Below are 26,114 nucleotides of genomic sequence, written 5' to 3' on the forward strand. Positions count from 1 at the left end.
ACGTGGGTGGAGGAGGGTTTAACTATTTCACTTGTTGAATAATGTTCCCACAAATATCAGAATATAAATGAAATTGAAATAAACATACACCGTACCAATGGCATCAACAAAGTCATCCAAGCATTGAAATGTTTGTTGTTCAGCTCACTATGACTACCAGACAAAACCCCCACCTGCACACAGTTACCTATTTAAATACCTCTTCCCATCTACCTACCTGGTAGATTAGGATTTACATTTTCCTTATACTGCCCCCTGCTGCTATGGAGTTGATCCTACCTGGAAGAATCCTCAAAATCAATGTTCAGGAGCAAAAATAAAGAAAATAGAAGACAAAAAGGCAGGATAGACAAATCTTAACAGTATTTATTGATCATTTTATTTTAGTGTAAACTTACACCAGAAAATATTCATAAGAATACTAATAAGGTACCAGAGTGAAAAGCAGCAGATTAAAAGGACTTAATAGATCAAATCTTAACGATACCTATCTCTACTAGATGTTAACTCTACTAGATGTTACCTCTAATAATTCAAAAAAACTCATTTCTATTAACAGGTACATCTAAAATAATTCATTTTGTGAACAAGGTTTTACATATTTTGTCAGCAGTAAAACTCATTATCTAGTATCATTACACACAGATTCAAATGTATTGATACTTTACTTTGTTGCTTTTGATAATTGTGGCTTAGAGAAGATGAAAAGCAAAAAAGCTGTCCAAGAAAGTCAGGATAAGATAAGACAAGTCTTTATTGATCCCCAGAGGGAAATTCAGTTATTACAGCAGCAAAACAAGAAATATGGCAGTTAGAAAAACAAATAGTCAGTAAAAAATAAAATTGTAATAAAAGTGGAAGTAAAAGTACACGTCATAACTAAAGCAAACACCCCAGCAGTTTCAGCAGTCCTAACTGTGTCATTCTATAGTCTAACAGCTGTTGGGATAAAGGACCTCCTGTAGCAAATCATACATTAAAACAACCAAAGTTTTTTCTTTTCTTTTTGGAAAAATTCCTTTCTACACATTCAATACTCACTTTTGCCTTCCTCTGATGAAATTACTTCATCAATATGGCATGGAGGCCATCAGCCTGTGGCTCTATGTACATGAAATGAAAGCTCAGGTTGCTATGGAGTTCATTAGAACATTGGGGTTTTACCCCAGGAGTTTTAAGCATTAAAAACTCACTTTAAAATATTTAATTTTCTAAGATACAGAACTTTTTCTAAAGTCTTCTGCTGTGGTACAGAGGTTGACCTCTTATTAGAAAATTTTTGAATTTAGAGTTTACACTAAATCCTTACATTTATTCATTCATTTTTTCCCTTTCGGGGTCACAGGGCTGCCGGAGCCTATCCCGGCCACTTGGGCGTAGGCAGGGGACAACCTGGACAGGTCACCAGTCTGTTGCAGGGTAGAACATCCACAGTCACACACCCATTCACTCTCCCACTCACACCTATGGACAATTTAAAATCGACAAATAACCTATGAAGCATGTTTTTGGATGGTGGGACGAAGCCTGAGATCCTGGAGAGAACCCACGCATGCACGGGGAGAACATGCAAACTCCACACAGAGAGGTCCCCCATTGATGTCGTGTTTTTCATGTCCCCCCAGCTGGGACTTAAACCGGGGGCCTTCTTGCTGTGAGGCAAGAGTGCTAACCACTGCGCCACCATGCAGCCCTAAATCCTTACAATGTCAAAAAGTCTTACAAGTTCTAATGTGTCTTTTGAGATGAGATACATCACAAAAACTTTTTTTACATTCTTTACAAGAAAGAAAGCCCTAGTGGTCAAGGCAGAAGAGCACTATTTACTGGCGTACAGAAGAGAAGCGCCATCTTTTGAACTTGTCCGGACATGCCCCTTACACTCCAATCAGCAGAGAAGCAGTTGCCAGAGGTGTGAAGCTGTAAGGATTCACTGTGTGTTTCCCCTTCTCTTTGTGTGCATTCTTGAGGAAATGTAAGTCGTTCCTGCTTCTCATTTATCAATAATTTTGTGATTTATTTTATATTATAAGATATTTATTTCATATTATAACATGTTGTGGAAGTTTGAGTTATTTGAATATCTGTCTTTAGTTCTACTTCTACATCATCCTACACACATGGATGAAGGCAACAGCTGCTGTAGTTCATCATCTTCCAACGTTGTTCAATAAAAGAAGAAGCTTCAGTCTCTTCTCCAAGTGCCATGATTCTCTGACCGGAATCTTGTTCCATGATCTGCCTCCTCAACCACAAATCTTTAAGCGAGGCTCGACCCCCTCGCACATCCTGTATGAGTTCTCATGTGTTTTTTGAGATGAGATATTTGACTAAAACTTTTATCACATTCTTGACAAGGAAAAGGCTTTTCTCCTGTGTGAATTCTCATGTGTATTTTGAGATGAGATATTTGACTAAAACTTTTATCACATTCTTTACAAGGAAAAGGCTTTTCTCCTGTGTGAGTTCTCATGTGTAATTTGAGATTAGATAAATCATGAAAACTTTTTTTACATTCTTTACAAGAAAAAGGCTTTTCTCCTGTGTGAGTTCTCATGTGTGTTTTGAGATGAGTTATTTGACTAAAACTTTTATCACATTCTTGACAAGAAAAAGGCTTTTCTCCTGTGTGAATTCTCATGTGTGTTTTGAGATGAGATATTTGACTAAAACTTTTATCACATTCTTTACAAGAAAAAGGCTTTTCTCCTGTGTGAGTTCTCATGTGTGTTTTGAGATTAGATGTTTGACTAAAACTTGTATCACATTCTTTACAAGAAAAAGGCTTTTCTCCTGTGTGAGTTCTCATGTGTTTTTTGAAATGAGATCCATCACTAAAACTTCTATCACATTCTTTACAAGAAAAAGGCTTTTCTCCTGTGTGAGTTCTCTTGTGTGTTTTGAGACTAGATGTATGACTAAAACTTTTATCACATTCTTTACAAGGAAAAGGCTTTTCTCCTGTGTGAGTTCTCATGTGTATATTGAGATGAGATCTGTCACTAAATCTTTTATTACAGTCTTTACACGGAAAAGGCTTTTCTCCTGTGTGAGTTCTCATGTGTCTTTTGAAACAAGATCCATCACTAAAACTTCTATCACATTCTTTACAAGAAAAAGGCTTTTCTCCTGTGTGAGTTCTCTTGTGTGTTTTGAGACTAGATGTATGACTAAAACTTTTATCACATTCTTTACAAGAAAAAGGCTTTTCTCCTGTGTGAGTTCTCATGTGTATATTGAGATGAGATCTGTCACTAAATCTTTTATTACAGTCTTTACACGGAAAAGGCTTTTCTCCTGTGTGAGTTCTCATGTGTCCTTTGAGACTAAATCCGTTACTAAACCTTTTCTCACATTCTTTATAAGAAAATCTTTTATCTTTTGCATGGATTCTTGTGTGAATTCTGAACTGAGCTTTGTTGCAAAAGCTTTCACCACATTCTCTACAGATATAACATCTTTCATCAGACCCAGTTTCCATGTAGTTAGTAATTATTCTTGAGTTTTTACCAGACGTGATAGAGGAAAGTCTCTCTTCTTTTGGAGATTGGTTGTATTTCTTACCCAGATTTGTTTTCTTTGGATTTTTTCTTACATCAGTGTTGCACAGACTTTCTGACATGTGAGAGCTGTCCACACTTTGGACATGACTTCTGTCTCTTTTCTTCCTCTGATCTCTGTTCTGTTGGTCTGTCTCTTCATCTGTAGTTGATGTTGATTCTGTCTCTTCATCTGTAGTTGATATTGATGCTGTCTCTTCATCTGTAGTTGATGTTGATTCTTCATGTTGGTTTCCTTCTTCATCCTGACTATCAGTTACATTAAAGCTCTGCTGATTGTTTAGATCTGCTTCAATGTTCTCATCTTCTTCATAAGTAGGAATCTCCATCAAGGTATCAGTCTCCTGCACAAGCTCAAGATGCTTTTCATCCTGATTGATGCAGAGTTCCCTTGGTTCCTCTTTAATCTGTGGTGATTCTGGTTTCCCCCATTTCTCTTCATTTTGTGGTGATTCTGGTTCCTCCTGTTCCTCTTTAATCTGTGGAGGTTCTGGTTCCTCGTGTTCTTCTTTAATCTGTGGAGGTTCTGTTTCCTTCTGCTCTTCTTTAATCTGTGGAGGTTCTGGTTTGTCCTGATTTTCTTTAATCTGTGGATGTTCTAGTTCCTGCAGTTCCTCTTTCATCTGTGGTGGTTCTGGTTCCTGCTGTTCCTCTTTAATCTGTGGTGGTTCTGGTTTCTCCTGTTGCACTCTGACATTTCTCTGCCGGTTGCAGAAATCTTCTTCAGTATCATAGTGCTGGGGGAAAACTTCAGGGACAAAAACACAGAAAGGAGCCTTATTCTTTTAAAGGACTTTACATCTTGTCAAAAAGCAATAAATATCAAAAACCTCGCAGTAAAAAAAAATGCATGAAAAAGTTTTGTTTTTAAATGTATCTACTCAGATGTCATTCAAAGTTAAGAAATTAAGAAGTGATTTTGGTCTTGAATTTATTTATAAGTTAAAAAAAACACTCATGTTTTTGCAAAGAAGAAGAAACTAAATCAGATTGAGATCCGTAATTTGACTATAGCATATAAACAGACATGTATTTAAGTTTTAATAAATTATTACATTTGCTACAGGGATCTATGGGGGAAAAATCCTGTTAACAATACCAGTATGAACTAAAACCAAAACTTTATCGATTTGTATAACATCTTTCATTCCCGTTACGCACACAAATTGCTTATCATAAAATAAAATAGCAATAAAAAAATAATTAAAGAAGAAAACACAGGATAATAGTAATTATGTCAAGTCTTAACATTGTTACCTGGAATGTGCGTGGACTTGGCTTTGGGTCAAAGCGACTGAAAGTGTTAAACAACCTGACTGATCTTAAAGCAAATCTAGCTTTACTGCAGGAGAACCACTTATCTAAATCAGCTGATCATCTCTTGTGCTGCTAACAATTTCCATTCATGTATTCTGCTGGTTACAACTCCAAACAAAGATGAGTTTCTATTTTTAATTAATAAAAACATTTATTTTACTCATAAAGATACAGTTACTGACCAAAACATTTTGGTACGGCACTTTCGGTTCGGTTCACTCTTGTACTGTTTCGGTAGCCCCCCCCAATGTGTTAACTGTGCAGAGGAGGTGGAACTAATGTTACTCGCGGTATTCCGTTGAGACTCTCAATGGTTTCTGCTCTCGCATGCCTATAGAAGGGGTCAGAGCATGGCCACGCACATCAAGCAAGCAGCAACAAGAGTGTTCTGTTTATGTAGCTCAGTTATGGAGGGTCTGAATGGTGCAATGAACCCCGAAGGAAGAGCCGTCTTCCACGGTCAGAAATGTCATTGCAGTTCAGGTTCAACAGCCAAAGTCTTCTTCTTTCTCTTTCGGCTTTTCCCATCAGGGGTCGCCACAGCGAATCATCCTTTTCCACCTCACTCTATCATGGACATCTTCTACCCTAACATTAGCCAACTTCATGTCCTCTGTTAAGACATCCATGTATCTCCTCTTTGGCCGTCCTCTTGCCCTCCTGCCAGGCAGCTCCATCTCCAACATCCTTCTACCAATATATCCACTATCCCTCCTCTGAACATGTCCAAACCATCTCAGTCTGGCTTCTCTGACTTTGTCGCTAACACAGGCAACACGAGCCGTCCCTCTGATGTACTCGTTCCTTATCCTGTCTAACCTGGTCACTCCTAAGGAGAACCTCAACATCTTCATCTCCGCTACCTCCATCTCAGCCTCTTGTCTCTGTCTCACTGCTACCGTCTCTAACCCATAGAGCAGAGCTGGTCTCACCACTGTCTTGTACACCTTTCCTTTGAGTCTTGCTGGCACTCTTCTGTCACACAACACTCCTGACACTTTCCTCCACCCGCTCCAACCTGCCTGCACTCGCCTCTTCACCTCTTTTCCACACTCCCCATCACACTGAACTGTTGACCCCAAGTACTTAAACTCCTGCACCTTCTTCACGTCAGCCCCCTGTAACCTAACGCTTCTACCTTGATCCCTCTCGTTCAGACACATGTATTCTGTCTTACTACGACTGACCTTCATGCCTCTTCTTTCCAGAGCAAACCTCCACCTCTCTAGCTGTTCCTCCACCTGCTCTCTACTCTCACTGCAAATTACAATGTCATCCGCAAACATCATTGTCCAGGGAGATTCCTGTCTTACCTCGTCTGTCAGCCTGTCCATCAGCATAGCAAACAAAAAAGGACTCAAAGCTGATCCTTGGTGTAGTCCCACCTCCACCTTGAACTCCTCTGTCTGACCTACAGCACATCTCACCACCGTCATACTTCTCTCATACATGTCCTGAACTACTCTGACATACTTCTCTGCCACTCCAGACGACCTCATACAGTACCACAGCTCCTCCCTCGGCACCCTGTCATACGCCTTCTCTAAATCTACGAACACACAATGCAGCTCCTTCTGACCATCTCTGTACTTTTCCATCAACATTCTCAAAGCAAAAATGGCATCAGTGGTGCTCTTACGGGGCATGAAACCATACTGCTGCTCACAAATCCCCACCTTCTTCCTAAGCCTGGCTTCCACTACTCTTTCCCACAGCTTCATTGTGTGGCTCATCAACTTTATTCCTCTATAGTTGCTGCAGTTCTGCATGTCACCCTTGTTCTTAAAGATCGGAACCAGAACGCTTCTCCTCCATTCCTCAGGCATCTTCTCACTCTCTAAAATCCTATTGAACAACCTCGTTAGAAATTCCACTGTTGTCTCTCCTAAGCACTTCCATACCTCTACAGGTAGGTCATCAGGACCAACGGCCTTTCCGCTCTTCATCCTTTTCAGAGCCTTCCTAACCTCATCCTTTCCAATCTCTGCTACTTCCTGCTCCACAACAACCACATCTTCCTCCCTTCTTTCCCTGTCATTTTCCACGTTCATCAGCTCCTCAAAATACTCCTTCCATCTTTTCTGTACACTCTCCTGGGTTGTTAGCACCTTTCCATCTCTGTCCTTAATCACCCTTATCTGTTGCACGTCCTTCCCATCTCTGTCTCTCTGTCTGGCTAGCCTGTACAAGTCCTTCTCTCCTTCCTTTGTGTCTAACCTGTCATATAGCTCATCGTAAGCTTTCTGTTTGGCCTTTGCCACCTCTCTCTTCACTCTACGCTGCGCTTCCTTGTACTCCTGTCTATCTTCCTCAGTCCTTTCTACATCCCACTTCCTTTTAGCCAACCTCTTCCTCTGGACGCATTCCTGTACTTCCTCATTCCACCACCAAGTGTCTTTACCGTCTTTCCTCTTTCCAGATGACACACCTAGCACCTTCCTACCTGTTTCCCTGATAATCTCTGCTGTAGTTTCCCAGTCATCTGGAAGCTCATCCTGACCACCCAGGACCTGTCTCAACTTCTGCCTAATTTTCTCACAAGTTTCTTCATTCTGTAGCTTCCACCACTTGGTCTTCTTTTCTGTTTTCCCTCTCTTCTTCTTCCTGACCTCCAGAGTCATCTTACACACCACCATGCGGTGCTGTCTGGCTACACTCTCTCCTACCACCACTTTGCAGTCATTAATCTCTCTCAAATGACCTCGTCTACATAGGATGTAGTCCACCTGGGTACTCCTACCTCCACTTCTGTATGTCACTCTATGTTCCTCTCTCTTCTGGAAGTAAGTGTTGACTACAGCCATTTCTATCCTCTTTGCAAAGTCCACCACCATCTGTCCCTCCAGATTCCTTTCCTTCACACCAAACCTGCCCATCACCTCCTCATCACCTCTATTGCCCTCACCAACATGCCCATTAAAGTCTGCTCCAATAACAACTCTCTCTCCTCTGGGGAAACTCTATATGACCTCATCCAGCTCACTCCAGAATCTCTCCTTCACTTCTAACTCACAGCCAACCTGTGGCGCATACCCACTGACTACATTCACCATCACCCCTTCAATTTCTAACTTTAGGCTCATCATCCTGTCTGAGACTCTTTTCACCTCTAAAACTCCCCCTTCAGGATCACTCCTACCCCGTTTCTCTTCCTATCAACACCATGATAGAACAGTTTGTATCCTCCTCCAATATTACGTGCCTTGCTGCCCTTCCACCTTGTCTCCTGCACACACAGTACATCTACCTTCCTTCTCTCCATCATGTCTGCCAGCTCTCTGCCTTTCCCTGTCATTGTGCCAACGTTAAGAGTCCCTATTCTCAAACCTATGTTCCTGCCTTTTCCCTTCTCTCTCTGGCCACGGACCCTTCTGCCTCCCCTCTTTCTTCGACCAACAGTAGTCAAATTTCCACCGACACCCTGTAGGTTAACAGCATCTGTGGCGGTCGTTGTTAACCCGGGCCTCGACCGATCTGGTATGTCTAAAGTGTTGTGGATGATTCGCATGGTTATTTTGGCAATTTTTACGCCGGATGCCCTTCCTGACGCAACCCTCTCTATTTATCCGGGCTTGGGACCGAGAGGCAACTGGCTTGCAACCCCTGTGGCTAGATTGTTCAACAGCCACAGTGTTGGACAAAATTGTTGGTACCCCTCAGTTAAATAATAAATTCCACAATGCTTACTTGAAAGGTTCAAAAGTAACAATAAATTACAATGTATTGAAAATTAAATAATCAAAATCAGCCATTATGTTTGAGTTGTTGATTAACAGAATTATAAAAAATGTAAAAAACTAATGAAATGGGCTGGACAAAAATAATGGTACCTCTATAAAAGACTGAGAACTAATTGCCCAGGGGGGTCATGATAAACTTAGGTATGTCCTTTAATTGACAACACAGCTGTTTTCAAACCCATAATCAGTCAGTCTGCCTATTTAAAGAGAGACAAATAGTCAAGTTGCTGTTTGGTGAAAAGGTATGAACCAAAGTGAACATGGACAACAGAAAGCCAAGGAGAGAATTGTCCCAGGACATTAGAAACAAAATTATAGACAAACTATAGCCGCGTTTACATGGGCAAAAGTAATCGGAAAGAACGCCTGATCGGAAGAAAAATGTTTTGTTGTTTTGCAAAGCCCTGCATGTGTGAGAATTTCGGACTGTGAGCCGACCGGCCGCTCTGCGTTAGCGACTGCCGGACTGACGAGAACCAAGCAAAGCTCGAGCCACCAGCTCACACAGCGGCTTTATGGCGGTGTGTGAGCTTTTCAAAGCAGAAATGCCTCTCAGTCCTTAGAAATTGTTCAAACAATCACATGGATTTGTGTTTCCAGTCTCGTCCCGACAAAATAAAGGCTGATGTTATTCCCACACATTTACGTGCAGCCAAGATGCAGATTGCAGCATTTTTGTCCATCAAAAGGCTAAATGTTGTGAGGTCTTGTTAGCCTCTCCTAACAGTGGCTTCTTCCAGTTCCGTTCTTCGGTAACGTTTTATAATTAGAGTCCTTAATAGACTATTTATAGGACATTACCAAGTCCTTAATAAACTATTTACAAAACATTAACAAGCACTAGAAATATCTTAGTGAGCTTCTTATAAGTACATTTATTAGCATGAATAAGTCCTTAATAAACTATTTATAAGACATTAACAAACACTAGTAAGGTTTTAGTAAGTTGCTTATAAGTACATTAATTAGCATTTGTTAATGTGTTACAACTGACTTACAAGTTGAATTAATCTGCTTATAAATATATTGACATGTCCCTTAGTAAACAACTTATAAGACATTAACAATGATGAGTAATGTTGTTTTAAGATGCTTATAAAGACATTTATTAGTATTTGTTAATCCTGTTCACAAGTTATTTACAAATTGCTTCATCATTGCTTGTGATTAATAAACATATTAACAGTGTTCTTATTAACAGTTTATTGAGTGTTTTGCAGCCCCCCAATCTAAAGCGTGACAAACCATTTATAAATTGCTTGTATGTGATTAATAAACATATTAACAATTCCCATGTCAAGCTGGACTCAAATTTTTTTAAGTCTGGCTGATGTGACTCAACCTCAATACTACACCACCTGGATGAACGAGAACCTTCATTGACAGTTTGAGTTTTTTGCTGCCTCCTAAGTGTGGGCTATGTTCTGCCACAAAGAACCACAAAGTACAGAATATGGAGAGGGTGGAGAGGGTGAGCAGCTTCAAGTGCCTTGGTGTAAACATCTCGGAGGACCTGACTTGGACTACTCACATTCAAACACAGGTTAATAAAGCAAGGCAAAGACTGTACCATCTGTGACAGCTGAGGAATTTCAGGGTCTCACCAGCAATCCTGAAAACTTTCTATTCCGGTGCCATAGAAAGTGTATTGACTCAGTGTATCTCAGTGTGGTATGGGAACAGCTCTAGTCAAGACTGCAAAGCCCTGCAGAGAGTTGTGCGCCTAGCTGAGCGCATTTCAGGGTCTACTCTCCCCTCCCTGCAGGACACCTACCTCAAACGCTACAGAAGTAGAGCTGCAAAGATCATCAAAGACTCCACCCACCCCAGTAATCATATTTTCACTCTGCTGCCATCTGGTAAGCGCTACCGTAGCCTGATGGCAAAGACAGAGAGACTCAGGAGGAGTTTCTACCCCCAGGCCATCAGGCTCTTAAACTCCAAACGGGTATCTTAATTATCTAAGTCTACAGTTTACATTCATGCACATTATTTTTGCGTTCCCCTGGAAACCAGGCAAACACAAACCCTCAATACTTGCACAGATCTTATGGAGCCCCTCCTCTTATGGAGGAGGGGCTCCAGGGAGAGAGTGTAGAGCATGCCAGACAGAGCACAGCCCTGCCGTATGCCCAGATCCACTCTAAAAGTAGCACAAAGACTGCCGTTCACCTTCAGTACACTCTCAGCCTCGGCGTAAAATACTCTGATTTTAGCAATGAAACCAGCGCAGAACCCAAACTTCTCCATAACTTTCTAAAGGAAGCTGTGTTCAACGCGGTCAAAAGCCTTTTCCTGGTCAAGAGAAATCAGACCTGTTCGTATGCCCAAAAGCTCAGAGACCTCCAAAACATCTCGAATTAAAAAGACATTATCGACCATGAGTCAACCTTGGACACAGTAGGTCTGGTCCCGGTGGATGATCTGCTCCATAGCATCCCTCAGCCTATTGGAGAGAGCGGTGTGACGGCTGAGAGAGTGGCGTGACGGTTTCAAACACGCCATTGATGGAGATGCCCTTCTCAACCAGCGTGTTCACCTGCTCCACCCTCTCCACAAACAAAACAATGGCTCCATTCATGCGAGCAGCAGATTTAATTGAAGCATGCCCGATAACTTCCCCCACGGCCAGAACCACATCCTCCACGCTGTGCAGGGAGCCGGCACCTGTTTTTTTTAAAAAAAATTATTTTATTTTTTTACTTGTCCTGTCCAACAGCTAGGCAGGCAGATGAGAGCTGAGGGCCTCTTGTGTTGGACATATTTTACTTTAACAAGAGGGGTTATTAATGTTCAGACAAACCAAAGGTATGACTGAATAAAAAGACATTATTTGCATTATTTTTCTCATGATGGGCACGTTTAAAAGAACACGTTTAAAACTGCACATCTGAGTATTCACTCAAATTGGGATGAATCGGGAACAGACAAAATAAATGCAGTTTGAGGAAGGTCTCTATTGTGACGCACCACATGCTCTGCTCTATTCTGATGCGTCCACTTGCAGACAAACAGATCCATTAACATCTTCATCATACTTGTCTGAGCTTGATATAAACTATGGCCAGAAAGCTTCAATATTGCTCACCATTTTGGTTTCACCACTAATGTTAGTTTTAGGTTGGAAGGACTGTAAGCTAGAGGGAGAGGGTGTAAACAAAGGGATGATCGGACATCAGCAGAGGGTAACTACTGTGTCAATAGCCCCGCCTACAACTCAGAAGTTAATTTCTGATCAACTCCAAACCACTCTGCACAAACTGTCTTTAAACATCATCTCAAAGTGCTTTAACCCCAGTAATCAGTGCTTGCAGTTGTATTTTTTATTATTAATATGGACTTTTAAATTTGATCCAATAGGTGGTTGCTGTCATTGGTGAGGATGCATCATCCGTTGAAGGTCATGTGAATGTCCTGCATATCCAGTACAGCAAGGTGCGAGAGGATATATTAAAGAAGTACCCTTTCTTGAAGACAACCTCAGGGGTCAGTGACATTTTAAATCAGTTCTCAGCTTAAAATACATTTTGAATGTCAATATGAGCTGAGACATCTGCTAAAATGACCAATAACAGCTTTAACTCTATTGTAAAAACATTGTAATTTTCTAAACCCATATATAAATATATAGTCATTCAAGCCAAGTAATATTTATACAATGAGATCACTAAAGGGAAATGGCAATGAAAGAGGCAACAAAGAATATTAGAATGTTTTATGTCTTTTGTTTGTTTTAGATAAAGTGAATGATTAGTTTTCTATTTTTTTTCCAATTTTCAGTTGTTTGATGAAGTTGACCGAATGCATCCATCACCTGTCAGTTTAAGCCAGCGCTTCAAGGACGGCGTTTACCAGTATTGTGCCAAAGGTGCTTGAGCTTGTTCAAAGAAAAGCTCCATTAGCCAAAGTCTCCAAAGAAGCAAGAGAAGAGATGCTTGCAGAGGATCTACTAGGTATTGACATAAACGTAATCCTTGGTAATCTTTTGTGTTTATAGTTCTTCTTTTTAGAATTCGTATCAATATTATCTTATCACATGTATGCATTTTATTATTTAAATTATGCATTTAAACTTGGTTATAAGTTTACTTTTTTATTATCTATTTTTAGAAAATGTAGAATGCAGTTGAAAGATTTACTTAAAATGAGGTCTAGTGCTTCTTTTGTTAATGTCACAAGTTTTATTTCATGGTTTAAAAATGGTAACTGAAGTGCTATATGCTGTTTACAATTGATCAAATGTTAAGGTTATAGTTACAATGAATGCAATGTGAACTGAAGGAAAAATATAGATTTTTCATTATTTTAAAATTGCTAATAATTGTAAATATATGCATCATTTTGTGACATTGTGGAGCTTAAAACATTCATACTGTGAAATGTCAGAATTGTAATTGTTTTGAATGTTTAATAAATGTGATAAACAGTATACTGGTCTTTTAATGTGCTGTATCTGGTACAAATTTGCCATCAAAGGGTACAAAAGGCTTGTCACTGGGGCAGTACCCTTAAAAGAACAAATTTGTACCTTTTTTAAAGGTACATTATGGTACCATAGCACTATAAGGTACAATTTAGTCCACAGAGGTACATATTTGCCTTTGAAAGGTACATAATGAAAGGGTACAGATGCGCACCTATATGAAAGGGTACAACATTTGTACCCTTGAGGGTACTGCCCCAGTGACAAGCCATTGTACCTCTAAAGGTACAAATTTTGCACATTTTTTCTGACAGTGTATGTTTGTGGCTGTGATTCATGTTATAAAGGTCATTTTTCATATTCTGTACTTTGTGGTTCTTTATGGCAGAACATAGCCCACACTTAGGAGGCAGCAAAACACTCAAACTGTCAATGAAGGTTCTCGTTCATCCAGGTGGTGTAGTATTGAGGTTGAGTCACATCAGCGGACTTAAAAAAATGTAAATCCAGCTTGACATGGGAACTGTTAATATATTTATTAATCACATACAAGCAATTTATAAATGGTTTGTAAAGATCAACCGCTATTTGGTCACCCTTTAGATTGGGGGGCTGCAAAACACTCAATGAACTGTTAATAATAACACTGTTAATATGTTTATTAATCACATACAAGCAATTTGTAAATAGCTTGTGAACAGGATTGACAAATGCTAATAAATATCTTTATAAGCATCTTAATACAACATTACTTATGCTTGTTAATGTCTTATAAGTAGTTTATTAAGGGACATGTAAATATATTTATAAGCAGATTAATTCAACTTGTAAGTCAGTTGTAACACATTAACAAATGCTAATTAATGTACTTATAAGCAACTTACCAAAACCTTACTAGTGCTTGTTAATGTCTTATAAATAGTTTATTAAGGACTTATTAATGCTAATAAATGTAATTATAACAAGCTTACTAAGACATTTCTAGTGCTTGTTAATCTTTTTTAAATAGTTTATTAAGGACTTGGTTATGTCTTATAAATAGTCTATTAAGGACTATAAAGCGTTACCCGTTCTTCCACAAAAAAAGCACTGTCCACACGGATTAAATATGAAATGATGAGCGAACAGGCGCTTCATAATAATCATAACACTAATAAAAAGCACATTTGGGAGATCGCCTCATATATTACCGAGCTGCTGCATAAATGTATGTGCCAGCAAAGGTTTGTTTACAACGGGACCCATTTCCCTTCCGGCATTTTTAACACTACTGCACATGCCCAAATGATTTATCCCGACCGAAAGTGTGACCCATGTGAACGTTTGTTCTAATCAGAAAAAGGTTTTCTGTGCCCATGTGCACGGTTGAATTTTAACCCGACCATTGATCAGATCAACATATTTTGCCCATGTAACCGCGGCTATTGTAAAGGTAAAGGCTATAAAACCATCTCTAAGCAGTATGAAGTTCCTGTGACGACAGTGGCACATATTTTCAGAAGTTTAAGACCCACAGGACAGTAGCCAACCTCCCTGGACGTGGCCGGAAGAGGAACCTTGATGACAAATTGAGGGGACGGATACTTGGAACTGGATCCAAAGAGCCCAGAACAACCTCCAAAGACATTAAAGGTGAACTGCTAGATCAAGGTACATCAGTGTCAGATTGCACCATTCATCATTGTTTGAGCCAGAGTGGACTTCATGGGAGACGACCAAGGAGGACACCACTGTTGAAAGGAAATCATAAAAAAGCCAGACTGGAATTTGCAAAAATGCATGTTGACAAGCCACAAAGCCTCTGGGAAAATGTCCTTTGGACAGATGAGACCAAACTGGAGCTTTTTGGTAAGGCACATCAGCTCTATGTTGGTAGACTCAAAAATGAAGCATCCGACCAAAAGAACACTGTCCTTACTGTGAAACATGGAGGAGGCTCAGTTATGCTTTGGGGCTGCTTTGCGGCATCTGGCACAGGGTGTCTTGAAGTTGTGCAAGCTCAAATGAAATCTCCAGATCATCAAGGCATTCTGGATAGAAATTTGCTGGCTGATGTCAGAAAGCTTGGTCTCAGTCGCAGGTCATGGGTCTTCCAACACGACAACCATCCAAAAAAAAACAGCCAAAAGAACCCCAAGAATGGCTAAGAGAAAAGCGTTGGACTATTCTGAAGTGGCCTTCTATGAGCCCAGATCTGAATCCCATTGAACGTATGTGGAAGGAGCTGAAACATGCCATTTGGAGAAGACACCCGCCAAACCTGAGACAACTGGGGGGTATTCCAGAAAGCATGTTTAAACTACCCTGACTTTAATCCTGAACTCTGGCTGAAATCCGCCTGAACTTGCTTACTCTGGGTGTGTCGTTTCCAAAAGACCGGATATGAGTTAGCGTAATTACGATCGACTTGGTAACCCTGGGTAAATGCACGTGCACCGCAAGTACATAAAGACATTCTCAATGGATCGCCAATTTCCGGAGTCACCATGAAAACGCATGGTGAAAAAAAGAGAGTGCTATACTTCAGTAAGATGGATGCGGAGATTTTAATGACAGCGTACAAAGATTATACACCCATCAAAAAAGTAATACTGCCGTATCATCAGCAAAAGAAGGAGTTTCCGCTTGGAGAAAAAGAACGGACAAAGTAAACGCACGAGTTTCGATAGACCAGACAGGGAATGTCACTCACGACCCGGTCAAAATTAATATCGCATTTAAAGACTTTTATAAAAACTTATACATATCACAGATCAATCCATCAGAGTCTCAATAATCTAAACCTACCCAGGTTAAACGAGGACCAAATCACAAATTTAGACTCCCCGCTCTCGTTGTCTCAACTTCATGAAGCTCTGTCACTTATGTCTAATGGTAAAGCCCCAGGGCCTCACGGCTTTCCCACTGAGTTTTACAAAGAATTCTGGTAACAACTGGCACCAACGTTTTATAAAACGGTCACATTTATCAAGGAAAGCCAGTCACTACAGCCTAATATCCCCAGCCCCATTTCTTTAATCAATGCTGATGTAAAAATTATCTGCAAAGCAGTAGCACAGAGAATAGGAAAAAATCACTCCTCACATAATCTAACCCGATCAATCTGGATTCATCAAAGGCAGTCAATCGGATGACAATGTTCGCAGACTCGTTAATATAATTGACTTTGCTACCATTAAAAACCAGGAAATGAAAATAGTATCACTGGATCCTGAAAAAGCTTTTGGCAGAGTAATTTGGAAGTTCATTATTGCTGCTCTCCATAAATTTGGATTTGGAGAATCATTCATCAATTGGATTAAAATATTATATCACAACCCCAATGCATCAGTCAGAACTAATAGACAGACAGACCAGAACTCTCCAAGGGGCGGCGCCTGGGGGTCTGGAGCCTGGGCTTGCTCCGGGTGGGGGGATTTCTGGCTTCTCTCCCTCTGTGTGGGGCGGTGTGAGGCCTTGGGGATTGGTGCTTCGGGGGATGGGACCCCTGGACTGAGGGGACCTGGGGCCTATGCTGGGGGACGGCTGTTTGACCACCCAGAGACAGTTTACCAGCTGTCCCCGACTTTTCCTCTTCCTCATGTAATCTCTTATTAATGTAATGGGGCAGGGGGGTTCAGCCTGCGATGCACTTTGGAGGGAGGAGTTACTTGGCAGTGGTCCCCCTCCCATGGTTGCCATATGGAATACCCCCCCTCTCGGTTTTATTTGCACTTTAATTTATTTGCACTCCTTCCCTCTCTTTTTACTATATTTATTGAGCCCCTAGCTGGGCAGTGGCCAGACCTAGCTTGTAGCTGTACTAGAATGAAGTAGTGAGGCGTCTCCTTCCCTCCACTAGCCTGGGTGTGCACCTCGGGCAAGTGCTAGTACACCCTTAGCCTCCGTAATCAGGGTAACGATAAATCTTTCAAACCCGTAAATGTCTGCATGGGTTCCATCGATTTCTGGTCAGCATCAAGTTTCGGTGACATGTGCCACTGGGCGTATGAACCTCATCCTGAGGTCACCGGCCAACATATTTCTCGTGCCTCCGAGGAAGGTTTTGAGCCAGAGGCTAGGACAAGGACAGTCTGATATAAAACCTACGACCCGTGGACCTCGCTGTCACCATCCCAGCTTGCTAGGCCATGACAGATGAACCACGGGTGTAAAGGGTGGGGCCAGGACTGCGCACACTGCACTTAACCTTAAAATCCCACTGCACGGGCTCGAAGGACAAGTCCACGTCCATTTGCCACTTACTCCTCAAGTCCTGTAGCGATGGGAAATTGGCAAAAACGGCAGGTGGAAAATGCCACTGGCAGCCGCAGCTCCAATCCTGCATGCAGAGGGTTTAGGATATTGGTCGCCTGTTGCTGAAGCAAGGAGATGACAGCAACACCCTGAACGACCAAGCAGTCTTTTTTAGGGACGCACTGCTTGCTCCATATGGAGAGGGGCCTAGAAAAGGTGGCCTAAACAATGCTCATCTCCTCCCATACCCTGTTGGCTGGCCACGGTCAACGGGCCTCTTTGACACAGTCAAACATCAATGAAAAAAAGATTCCCACCTACCTCACAATGTGTAAAAGGATTAAAAGTAGCATGTTGGAACGTCAGAACCATGCTGGATGCAGGCAGTCGTCCTGAACGTCGTTCTGCTCTCATTGCGCATGAGCTATCAAGGCTCTCCATTGATGTTGAAGCCCTTAGTGAAGTCTGATTCCCAGGGGAAGGCAGTCTTACAGAGAATAGCACAGGTTACACCCTCTTTTGGTCTGGCAAACCGGTAACAGAGAGACGCCTTTCTGGAGTAGGTTTCTTTGTTAGAAACTCCATTACCTCAAAACTGTAAAACCTTCCAACTGGCCACTCTGACCGCATCATCTCCATGCGCCTACCACTAAGAAACAAATATCATGCAGTTGCCAAGTATCATGTTGGCAACTGCAACAACAACGGGCGCCTGCTGCTGGAGCTTTGCACCGAGCACCAACTTACCATCTCAAACACCTTGTTTCAGCAAAAGGCCAGTCTGAAAACTACCTGGATGCATCCTCGGTCAAATTATTGGCACCTCATTGATTACATCATAGTGCGTCAGCGAGATACTAAAGATGTCTTGCACACCAGAGTGATGCCCAGCGCAGAGTGCCACACAGACCACCGCTTTGTGCGCTGCAAACTCAAACTCCACTTCAAGCCGAAACCCAAGTAAGGTTCCGGTTCCGGGTTACGGCAGGACGCGTGCGTGGCTCTCTGCGGATACAACTATCTTCAAATGACTTAAAAGTTGATTTTCTCCAAAAAAGAGAGCTGACCATGGCCCCCAAGAAAAGCCAGGAATACGAAGACCTTAAAAAGTGTATTGATGATCTCCAAGCTGCGTTGTATCCATTTATGGAACAAGTGACCGCTAAGCTAACTCCACTGATTGAGCTGATTGAAGAGTCCGAAGATGTCGGGCTCAAAACGAGCAACGAGAAAACCGGGTCGACATTCTGGAGAAAAGACTGGACCATATAGAACAGCAAGTAAGGATGAATAATGTCATTCTCACTGGAGTACTAATCAAACCTCAAGCAAAACTGAATGCAGTTGGAGCTAGCACTGCTAATGCTAATAGCGCTAGCGTAGCTCGCAGTGCTGAAACTGAGAGCGATGGAGAGTCTCTGATACACCAAATGGAGTAATTTCTCACGTCCAAACGGATTTCCCTGGATTTCAACACCATCGAGACCTGCCACCCGCTCCCCAGGAGAAAGGAGACGGATAAACCAGCAATCCTCATCAGGTTTGTGAATCAAAAACACAAGCTAGCTCTGATGAATCAACGTAAAAATCTCAGAGGTTCCGCTGCTTAGCTGAACGACCATCTGACCAGAAGGAATGCTGAAATCGCCAAACATGCCAGGCTACTCAGAAAGCAGAAGCAGATTGAAAACACTTGGGTTAAAGGCTGCAGGATTTACGTCAAACCACCGAGTCCAAGGTTCTGGTTGTGAACACCATGAAGGACTTTGAGAAGTGTCTGATCACGGTCGTCTGAAACATGGAGTAATAAATCAAAGAGCCAAATCATTTCAAGAAATATGACACCTGGATTCCTCACTTTCTCCATAAGTCTGATGTAACCTGATTAACAGCAGAGTTCTGACCTGCAGACAACTTGACCTCAACTTTCACCTTCGCTGATATCAGCTGAAGAAGGATATGGACCTGAATCTAATGTCTGCAGACATAACATCTAAGAGAACTAAAAACTGTTGAACCCAGAAGAACGGCTGTTAATCAGCAGAAGAAAAAATGCCAACCTTGGACAATCGACAGATTATGGACCCTTTTTATTTTTCCCTTACAACATTACTTTATAATAAAAAATAAATCAAAAAATATAAATAAAACAAATGATTAATCACTTATTGAAAATTGTTAAATTGATTGACTTTTAATGATATTACTTCACTTGCTCAAAAAATTGATAAATTGATTCAAAAATCTTTCCTAATGTAGCATAATTTTGCACATGTTTTTAACTTTTGATACTTGATGAAATTTTGCAATGAAAATTCCTGAAACAGTGTTGTGTATTTTAGATAGATGATAGATAGATAGATAGATAGATAGATAGATGATAGATAGATAGATAGATAGATGATAGATAGATAGATAGATAGATGATAGATAGATAGATAGATAGATAGATAGATAGATAGATAGATAGATAGATAGATAGATAGATAGATAGATAGATAGATAGATAGATAGATAGATAGATAGATAGATAGATAGATAGATAGATAGATAGATAGATAGATAGATAGATAGATAGATAGATAGATAGATAGATAGATAGATAGATAGATAGATAGATAGATAGATAGATAGATAGATAGATAGATGACTTTATTAATCCCACAATGGGGAAATTTCATTTCTGTGGCAGCAACACGACATTCAGAAATAATCTATATAATATAACACCAATAAAGGACATCACAAATGACATTTATATTAAATAATTTAAAATATTACTAAAATTATTATGAAAAATTATTATCAAAAATGAGATTCTTATTAAATAAAGAAATAAATATTAAATAAATAAATACAGCTGCAAAAGTGTAAAAAACATGCGGTCTGCAAAACATGTAAACTGTAAAAAAATAAATAAAAAAAAAATAAAAAAATAATAATATAGAATTATGTTTTAAGCATATGAATGACTTTTATAAGTAACATAATCTGCATATATTTTAGATAACTGATCTGCATTTGCCATGTTGATTTCTAAAATAGTTCTTTTTTTACATAATAGTTAAGTAATTCATCTTTGTCATGTGTTTTATTGATACTTTATGATTCTAAATTCTTTCTGATAAAAGCTAGGAACCGTATATTGATAAATCATGTAATAAAATGGTTATAGTATAATGGGGTGGGATTATATAAATTGGCTTCCTTCCACTCCCTTTCAAGTAATATTAATTAATATGTCTAACTATCCAAAGTTTGATTAGTTACTGTATGAATGTATAACTGATGTTTGTATTGCTTTTGTGTATTATTTCTAGTTTATTGCTTGAAATAAACCATTTCAAATCAAAAATCAAAAATCAAGGTGGAGCACCAAAGAAGAAATTGAACATCAGCGGCTTAAAGTCAGCTGAAACCAAGGCAAAATTCCAAGCAAGTCTACAGTCTAGGCTTGAAGACACCAGCCGCCCAAGTGATCCCTACTGTGAACCACTCTGGGAGCAACTCAAACTTGTTATTCTGCAATCCTCTGAGAAAGTACTTGGATTCTCCAGAATAAAGAACAAAGACTGGTTTGATGAAAATGATCCGGTAATACAGGAATTGCTTGCAAACAAGAGCGCAGCTCATCTGGCTCATCTAGCCCAGCCGTCTTGTACTGTGAAGAAGGCTGCCTTTCGTCATGCGTGCAGCAACACCCAACGCAAACTCAGAGAAATCAAGAACGAGTGGTGGACCATCCTTGCAGACAGAACTCAGCACTGTGCAGACACTGGTGACTTCAAAAGCCATTAAGGCAGTGTACGGGCCCATGCACCAAATCCTGAGTCCCTTGCGCAGCCCAGACGAACGGAAGCTTCTAGCAGACAAGATTTCCATCTTGGATCGCTGGACTGAACACTTTTGAGCTCTCTACGGCGCTGAACGCGTGGTCGGCGTGACAGCAATTCTCCGTATTCCCCAATAACCATTTAAGAAAGAACTGGATGAGGCGCCTTCTATGGAAGAGACCTTAAAAGCCATTAAGCAACTGAAAAATGGCAAGGCAGCAGGAGTTGACGGCATCCCACCAGAGTTATGGAAGCAAGGTGGCCCAGTGCTACACTCCAAACTCCATGAACTGTTTATCTGCTGTTGGGGGCAGGGAAAATTACCGCAAGATCTCCGTGATGCAGTCATCATCACCCTCTACAATAACAAGGGAGTAAAGTCTGATTGCTCAAACTACAGAGGGATTACCCTACTCTCCATCGCAGGAAAAAATCCTTCCAAGAATCCTGCTCAACAGACTTGTGCCCACTATCGCCAAAGATCATTTTCCAGAATCCCAATGTGGCTTCAGAAGCAACAGGAGCACAACTGACATGGTGTTTGTCCTCTGACAGCTTCAAGAAAAGTGTCGTGAGCAGAACAAGGCAGTCTATGTAACCTTTGTTGACCTGTCCAAGGCGTTTGACACTGTGAGCCGAAAGGGCCTGTGGCAGATCATGAACGATCAGATCAGGCTCAAAAGTGACCTTTCAGTAACTTTCCCCATCATCAACGGCGTAAAACAGGGCTGTGTCTTGGCACCCACTCTTTTCACGATCTTCTTCAGCACGATGCTGAAGCAAGCCACTGATGGCCCTGATGACGAGGATGCCGTGTACAATCGCTACCGCCTCGATGGCAGCTTGTTCAACCTGAGACGACTGAAGGCTCACACCAAGACCAGATGCAGATGATCAGTGACCTCCTCTTTGCAGATGGCGCAGCACTCCTAGCTCACTCTCAGAGGGGACTTCAGCAATTAACTTCCTGCTTTGCAGATGCTGCCAAGCTCTTCGGACTTGAAGTTAGTCTAAAGAAGACAGAGGTCCTCCACCAGCCAGCACCTCGGGAAGTGTACCAGCCTCCCCATGTCTATATCGGAGAGACAGAACTGAAAGCTGTCCAGCAGTTTACCTACTTGGGGTGCACAATTACCTCAGATGCCAGGATCGACAAAAAGTTAGACAACAGGCTCGCCAAGGCGAATAGTGCCTTTGGCAGACTCCACAGTCGGGTGTGGAACAACAATCACCTAAAGAGACCCACCAAGATCAGTGGCCTGTTTCTGAATAGAGGTGTGCCGTGGAGCAGCGTGGTAGAGATACACAGAACGGGGCAGGAAAAGTTGGCTTTTCTTGTTGTGCGAGTTACGCCACTGTTTGTGAATGGGCTGTTGAAGCTTGGGCTCACGTGTCTGCTTGGAGCAGCAGAGCAACTAGACAGACTCTGACAATGACAAAAGGGAACCTGACGTGTTAAAAATTGAGTGCGACGGTTGTTTCCAGATAAAGAAGAAGAGGACTTTGATGGATTTTTGGGTGTTGATTCATAACTGAAAAATGAAAAAATAAATCACAACCAACTTAGATTTGCTCCAAAAGCCTCTGTAAACACACAGTGTGTGTTTGCTCAAGCCGGTGTGTGCATCTGCAGGAAGGAGGGAGGGAGACACTAAGCGCAAGTGACTTTGTGAGCATTCAGTTTGTGTTACTCAATTATGGAGAACAGTATTAATAAGGGTTTCCTCTAAAAGATCAGAGTCTGGTTCTTTTATTAACCAACTCTGGAGGCTCTGAGGGTCAGAAAAGGGCGTTAACGTACCCGCGCATTAACACGCCTTAAAACAGAAAGATTGATTTGTTATTTCTAACTACAGTATTAATATGTCCAGGTTTGTCTGTTTCATTCTACAGCATGTTCATATTTGTTTAATTTTGACATAATTTATTTATTAGAGAGCAAAATGTTATACATTATTTAAGGTTTAAAATGATTTATTCAGGATTAATATCTCTGTTTATTTTTATTCATTATAATATCGAAAATACAAGTTAAACGTGTAAAAGTTTAGCTTTAGTGTGTTCAGTAAATGTTTATCTTGTTGTTCGGCCCGAAACCTAAAGAGTGTTTTTTATTTAGGCCACTTGATGTGCGACTGAGTTCAGATAACAATCCAGATAGCAGCTCAGACGACAAAAAAAAAGACGTTCATGGATCTATTTGTCTGCAGGTGGATCATGCAGCAGTGAACGTACCAACTATGTGGAGCTGAAGCTGCGGGTTCCAGCTGCTATCCAGCAGTCTGCGCTGACGACAGAGCTCCTCCTCGTTCTGGACGATGGTTCCTTCAGCAGCAGAAAGTTGTTCTCTGACAGAACCTTCCTGAGGTTCTGAAGACATGGTTCCTGCTCCGATCTTCAGCTCCAACTCCCACAAACACCGCCGTCCTCTTCACTGCAGCTCCGATCGATCATCTGCTAGTCTCACAATCACAGAGAAAAGGTCCAAACAGAAACTTTTCTCCTGGTTGGAGATTTTCCTGAAAGTTCCTGTGATCCTGCAGGAGTCAGTTCTGCTCAGCCTGCAGACCAGAACAGAAAAGACTCTGGAAGCTTCCACATGTGAAACTTCAAGACAAAGAATCCAAACAACAACATCTGATTGGTTGACTTTTGGAGGGAAAGCTGCAACAGTCTTCTGTGATTGGTTCAGCTGTCCCTGCCCCCTCTAGTCCACTGCACAGGGGGCAACATTCCAGGGGGGGTTGGTAATCTCCTCCTTCTATTGTTTCTGCCCCACTGGCTCTTTCAAAATAAAGGCTTGTTGTAGCAGAAACCTGAATGGAACATCAGAATGGACTCAAACTGCTGCTGGTTTCAAAGCCTCGTTCTCAACTTCCAGCTGAACTCTTCATGAGTTTGAGCGTCTGTGACAAACTCTACAGTTGAACAACAGCAGTGAAAATCTCCATGGATGTCAACTGGCAGAGAATCAACAGGAGATTTCCAAGAGTTTCTGCAGGAACTCATCACAAAGTCAGGAGCTGCAAGGCCTGATGGGAGATCTGGGATCCTATTTTGACATGAAGGAAACTCCTTCAAACAGGAAAGATTTCATCTGACACGATCACTTTGATGATAACATGAAGATGGATCCCAGTGATTCAGCTGAAAAACATCCCATAATACTGTTCTAGAGGGTTCTAGAGTGGTGTGGAGATTTCCTGTTTCTTTTTCCTGTTTCTCCAGAAACTACAAGTCAAACCTGAAAGCAGAAGCTGCAAACTGAGTCTGTGAGGCAGATTTTCCAGCAGCACATCCTCCTCATCTGCTGCTGAGATGGAATGATGAAGATCAGCTGAGGAACAGCAGGTTTCCTCTCACATGTTCCTGCTGCAGAAAACACTGTTTCATATCAACTCATCCACATCATGAAGGATCAACATGTTTGACTGAATTTACAGGAAAAGAAAAGACGTCAAAGAAATCTGTCCATACGGGAAAGACTGAATGAATCCAAGTTTTTACCAGATAGATGGAACTTTGTTTGATTTTCTAGCTCTGCTTTTCTCCAAAGATGAAGAACATCAAGAAATAACCAATAAATGCTGATCTGGAACATTCTGTCTGGGAGTCTGACTGACACTTTGACACTTTCTACATTCTGCTTTGATCCGGCTTTGAACCTGCTTTACTGCCACCACAACACATCCAATCCCAGCCCAGAACCTGAAGCTGGTTCTGAACATGAAGCCGGTCTTCAGGGACAGCAGGACTGATGAGTTAGTGATCTTCTCAGATGGACTTCAGACCCCTTAGAGCTGAAACTCTCACTTTTCTCTAGGAATCAGCTTCTTGTTGACGACACACTGCTGCAGTCAGGGGAACACACAAGAAACACACAAAAAGACACACAAAGAGGGAGGAGCTTAGCTCAGGCATTGAAGTCATGGTTGAACTCTTCTGGGACTGATTTTAGACACAGAAAGCGTTCGTGTTGTAATCAATAAGATGATTGGTCAGCTTTACCATCAATGGAAACATCACATGGTCTTTCATTAAAGTCCATTTAGATCATAGTTACAGAAAGAAGAACTGATCAGAAGTCATGAATCAATGGAGATTCAGAAACATTCAGAATATTTCACTAGTCTGATTGGAATCACTCTATTCAATAGAAACCAGCAAGAAAATGTAGATTTTCTCTCATGACCTCATTATTCATGTGAATTTATCAGCTGTAAGCCATAATCCAGACAAATGGAGCCAGTAATTCCAGAATAATCCTCACATAGATGTTGTGTGTGGAGCCCGTTTTCCTTCAGATGATCCAGCTCTTGGTCCACTGAACCTCCAACCTTCTTCCATTTGTTCAGCTGCTGGACAGAACAAAGAAAAACAAACAGATGTTTTTGCTGAGTCAGGAAAATGCCTGTTGGAGCTCCAACATGATTGTTGACGGTGTTCCTCCTCTTTCTGCTCCGCTGACGTCCTCATTTTCAGTTTCCTGATCAGACAAACTAAACTCTTTTCCAGGTTTGAATCATCAGAAGAAGAAGAAACTTCCACCTTTGTGCCACATGCTCAGAGAATCCACTTCCAGAACAGCAGAGATTCCCGCCACATGTGACAGAGCATCCAGGTGATCTCCAACTACAGGACATCATCACCTGCCTGTGACAGTCACACCTCCATTCTAGATGCAGCCAATGACCTCTAGGCTGTTTGAGGCTCAGAACAACATGACAGCCAGGAAGACCATCCCTCCTCCTGACCACCAGCTGCTCTGTCTCACAATGGCTGCCATGAGGAAGACTCCATGAAGAGTTAACGCCCAGAGGTCTGCTGGACCAGACACCATTCCTGACAGAGTGATCAGAGAGCAGAGCAGCTGCTAGACGTCTGATGTCTGACAGGAAATCTTCTAGCAGATGTCAGCTCCATCCCATCAGACGTTAGCTGACAGACTGGCGGCCATGAGCTGGAACAGCAGTCAGGAACACAGTCAGAGGGTGGAGATGGGCTG

At 41.4% G+C, this 26,114-nt stretch overlaps 1 protein-coding gene across 1 annotated transcript; it reads right to left on the bottom strand.

The window, feature by feature from the left end:
* Positions 1-346: 346 nt before the first annotated feature.
* On the bottom strand, positions 347-24,986 carry LOC144987048 (uncharacterized). The gene is made up of 2 exons (XM_078935922.1): positions 23,345-24,986; positions 347-4,308 (listed from the first exon to the last, which is right to left on the bottom strand). Exons 1-2 carry the CDS (start codon positions 23,487-23,489, stop codon positions 2,261-2,263), a joined length of 2,193 nt encoding a protein of 730 aa, XP_078792048.1. The 5' UTR covers positions 23,490-24,986; the 3' UTR covers positions 347-2,260.
* Between the last annotated feature and the right edge of the window lie 1,128 nt (positions 24,987-26,114).

The sequence above is a fragment of the Oryzias latipes genome, chromosome 2 (assembly GCF_053564925.1).
Source record: "Oryzias latipes strain Hd-rR chromosome 2, Olatipes_Hd-rR_3.1".
Classification (NCBI taxonomy): Eukaryota; Metazoa; Chordata; class Actinopteri; order Beloniformes; family Adrianichthyidae; genus Oryzias; species Oryzias latipes.

Excerpts from the sequence above, each read along its gene's own strand:
- LOC144987048 (XM_078935922.1), bottom strand. The coding sequence starts at position 23,489 with ATGTCTTCAGAACCTCAGGAAGGTTCTGTCAGAGAACAACTTTCTGCT. Across the intron at positions 4,309-23,344 it reads GCTTCAGCTCCACATAGTTG|TTTTCCCCCAGCACTATGAT; the intron begins GTACGTTCACTG and ends TTGTCCCTGAAG.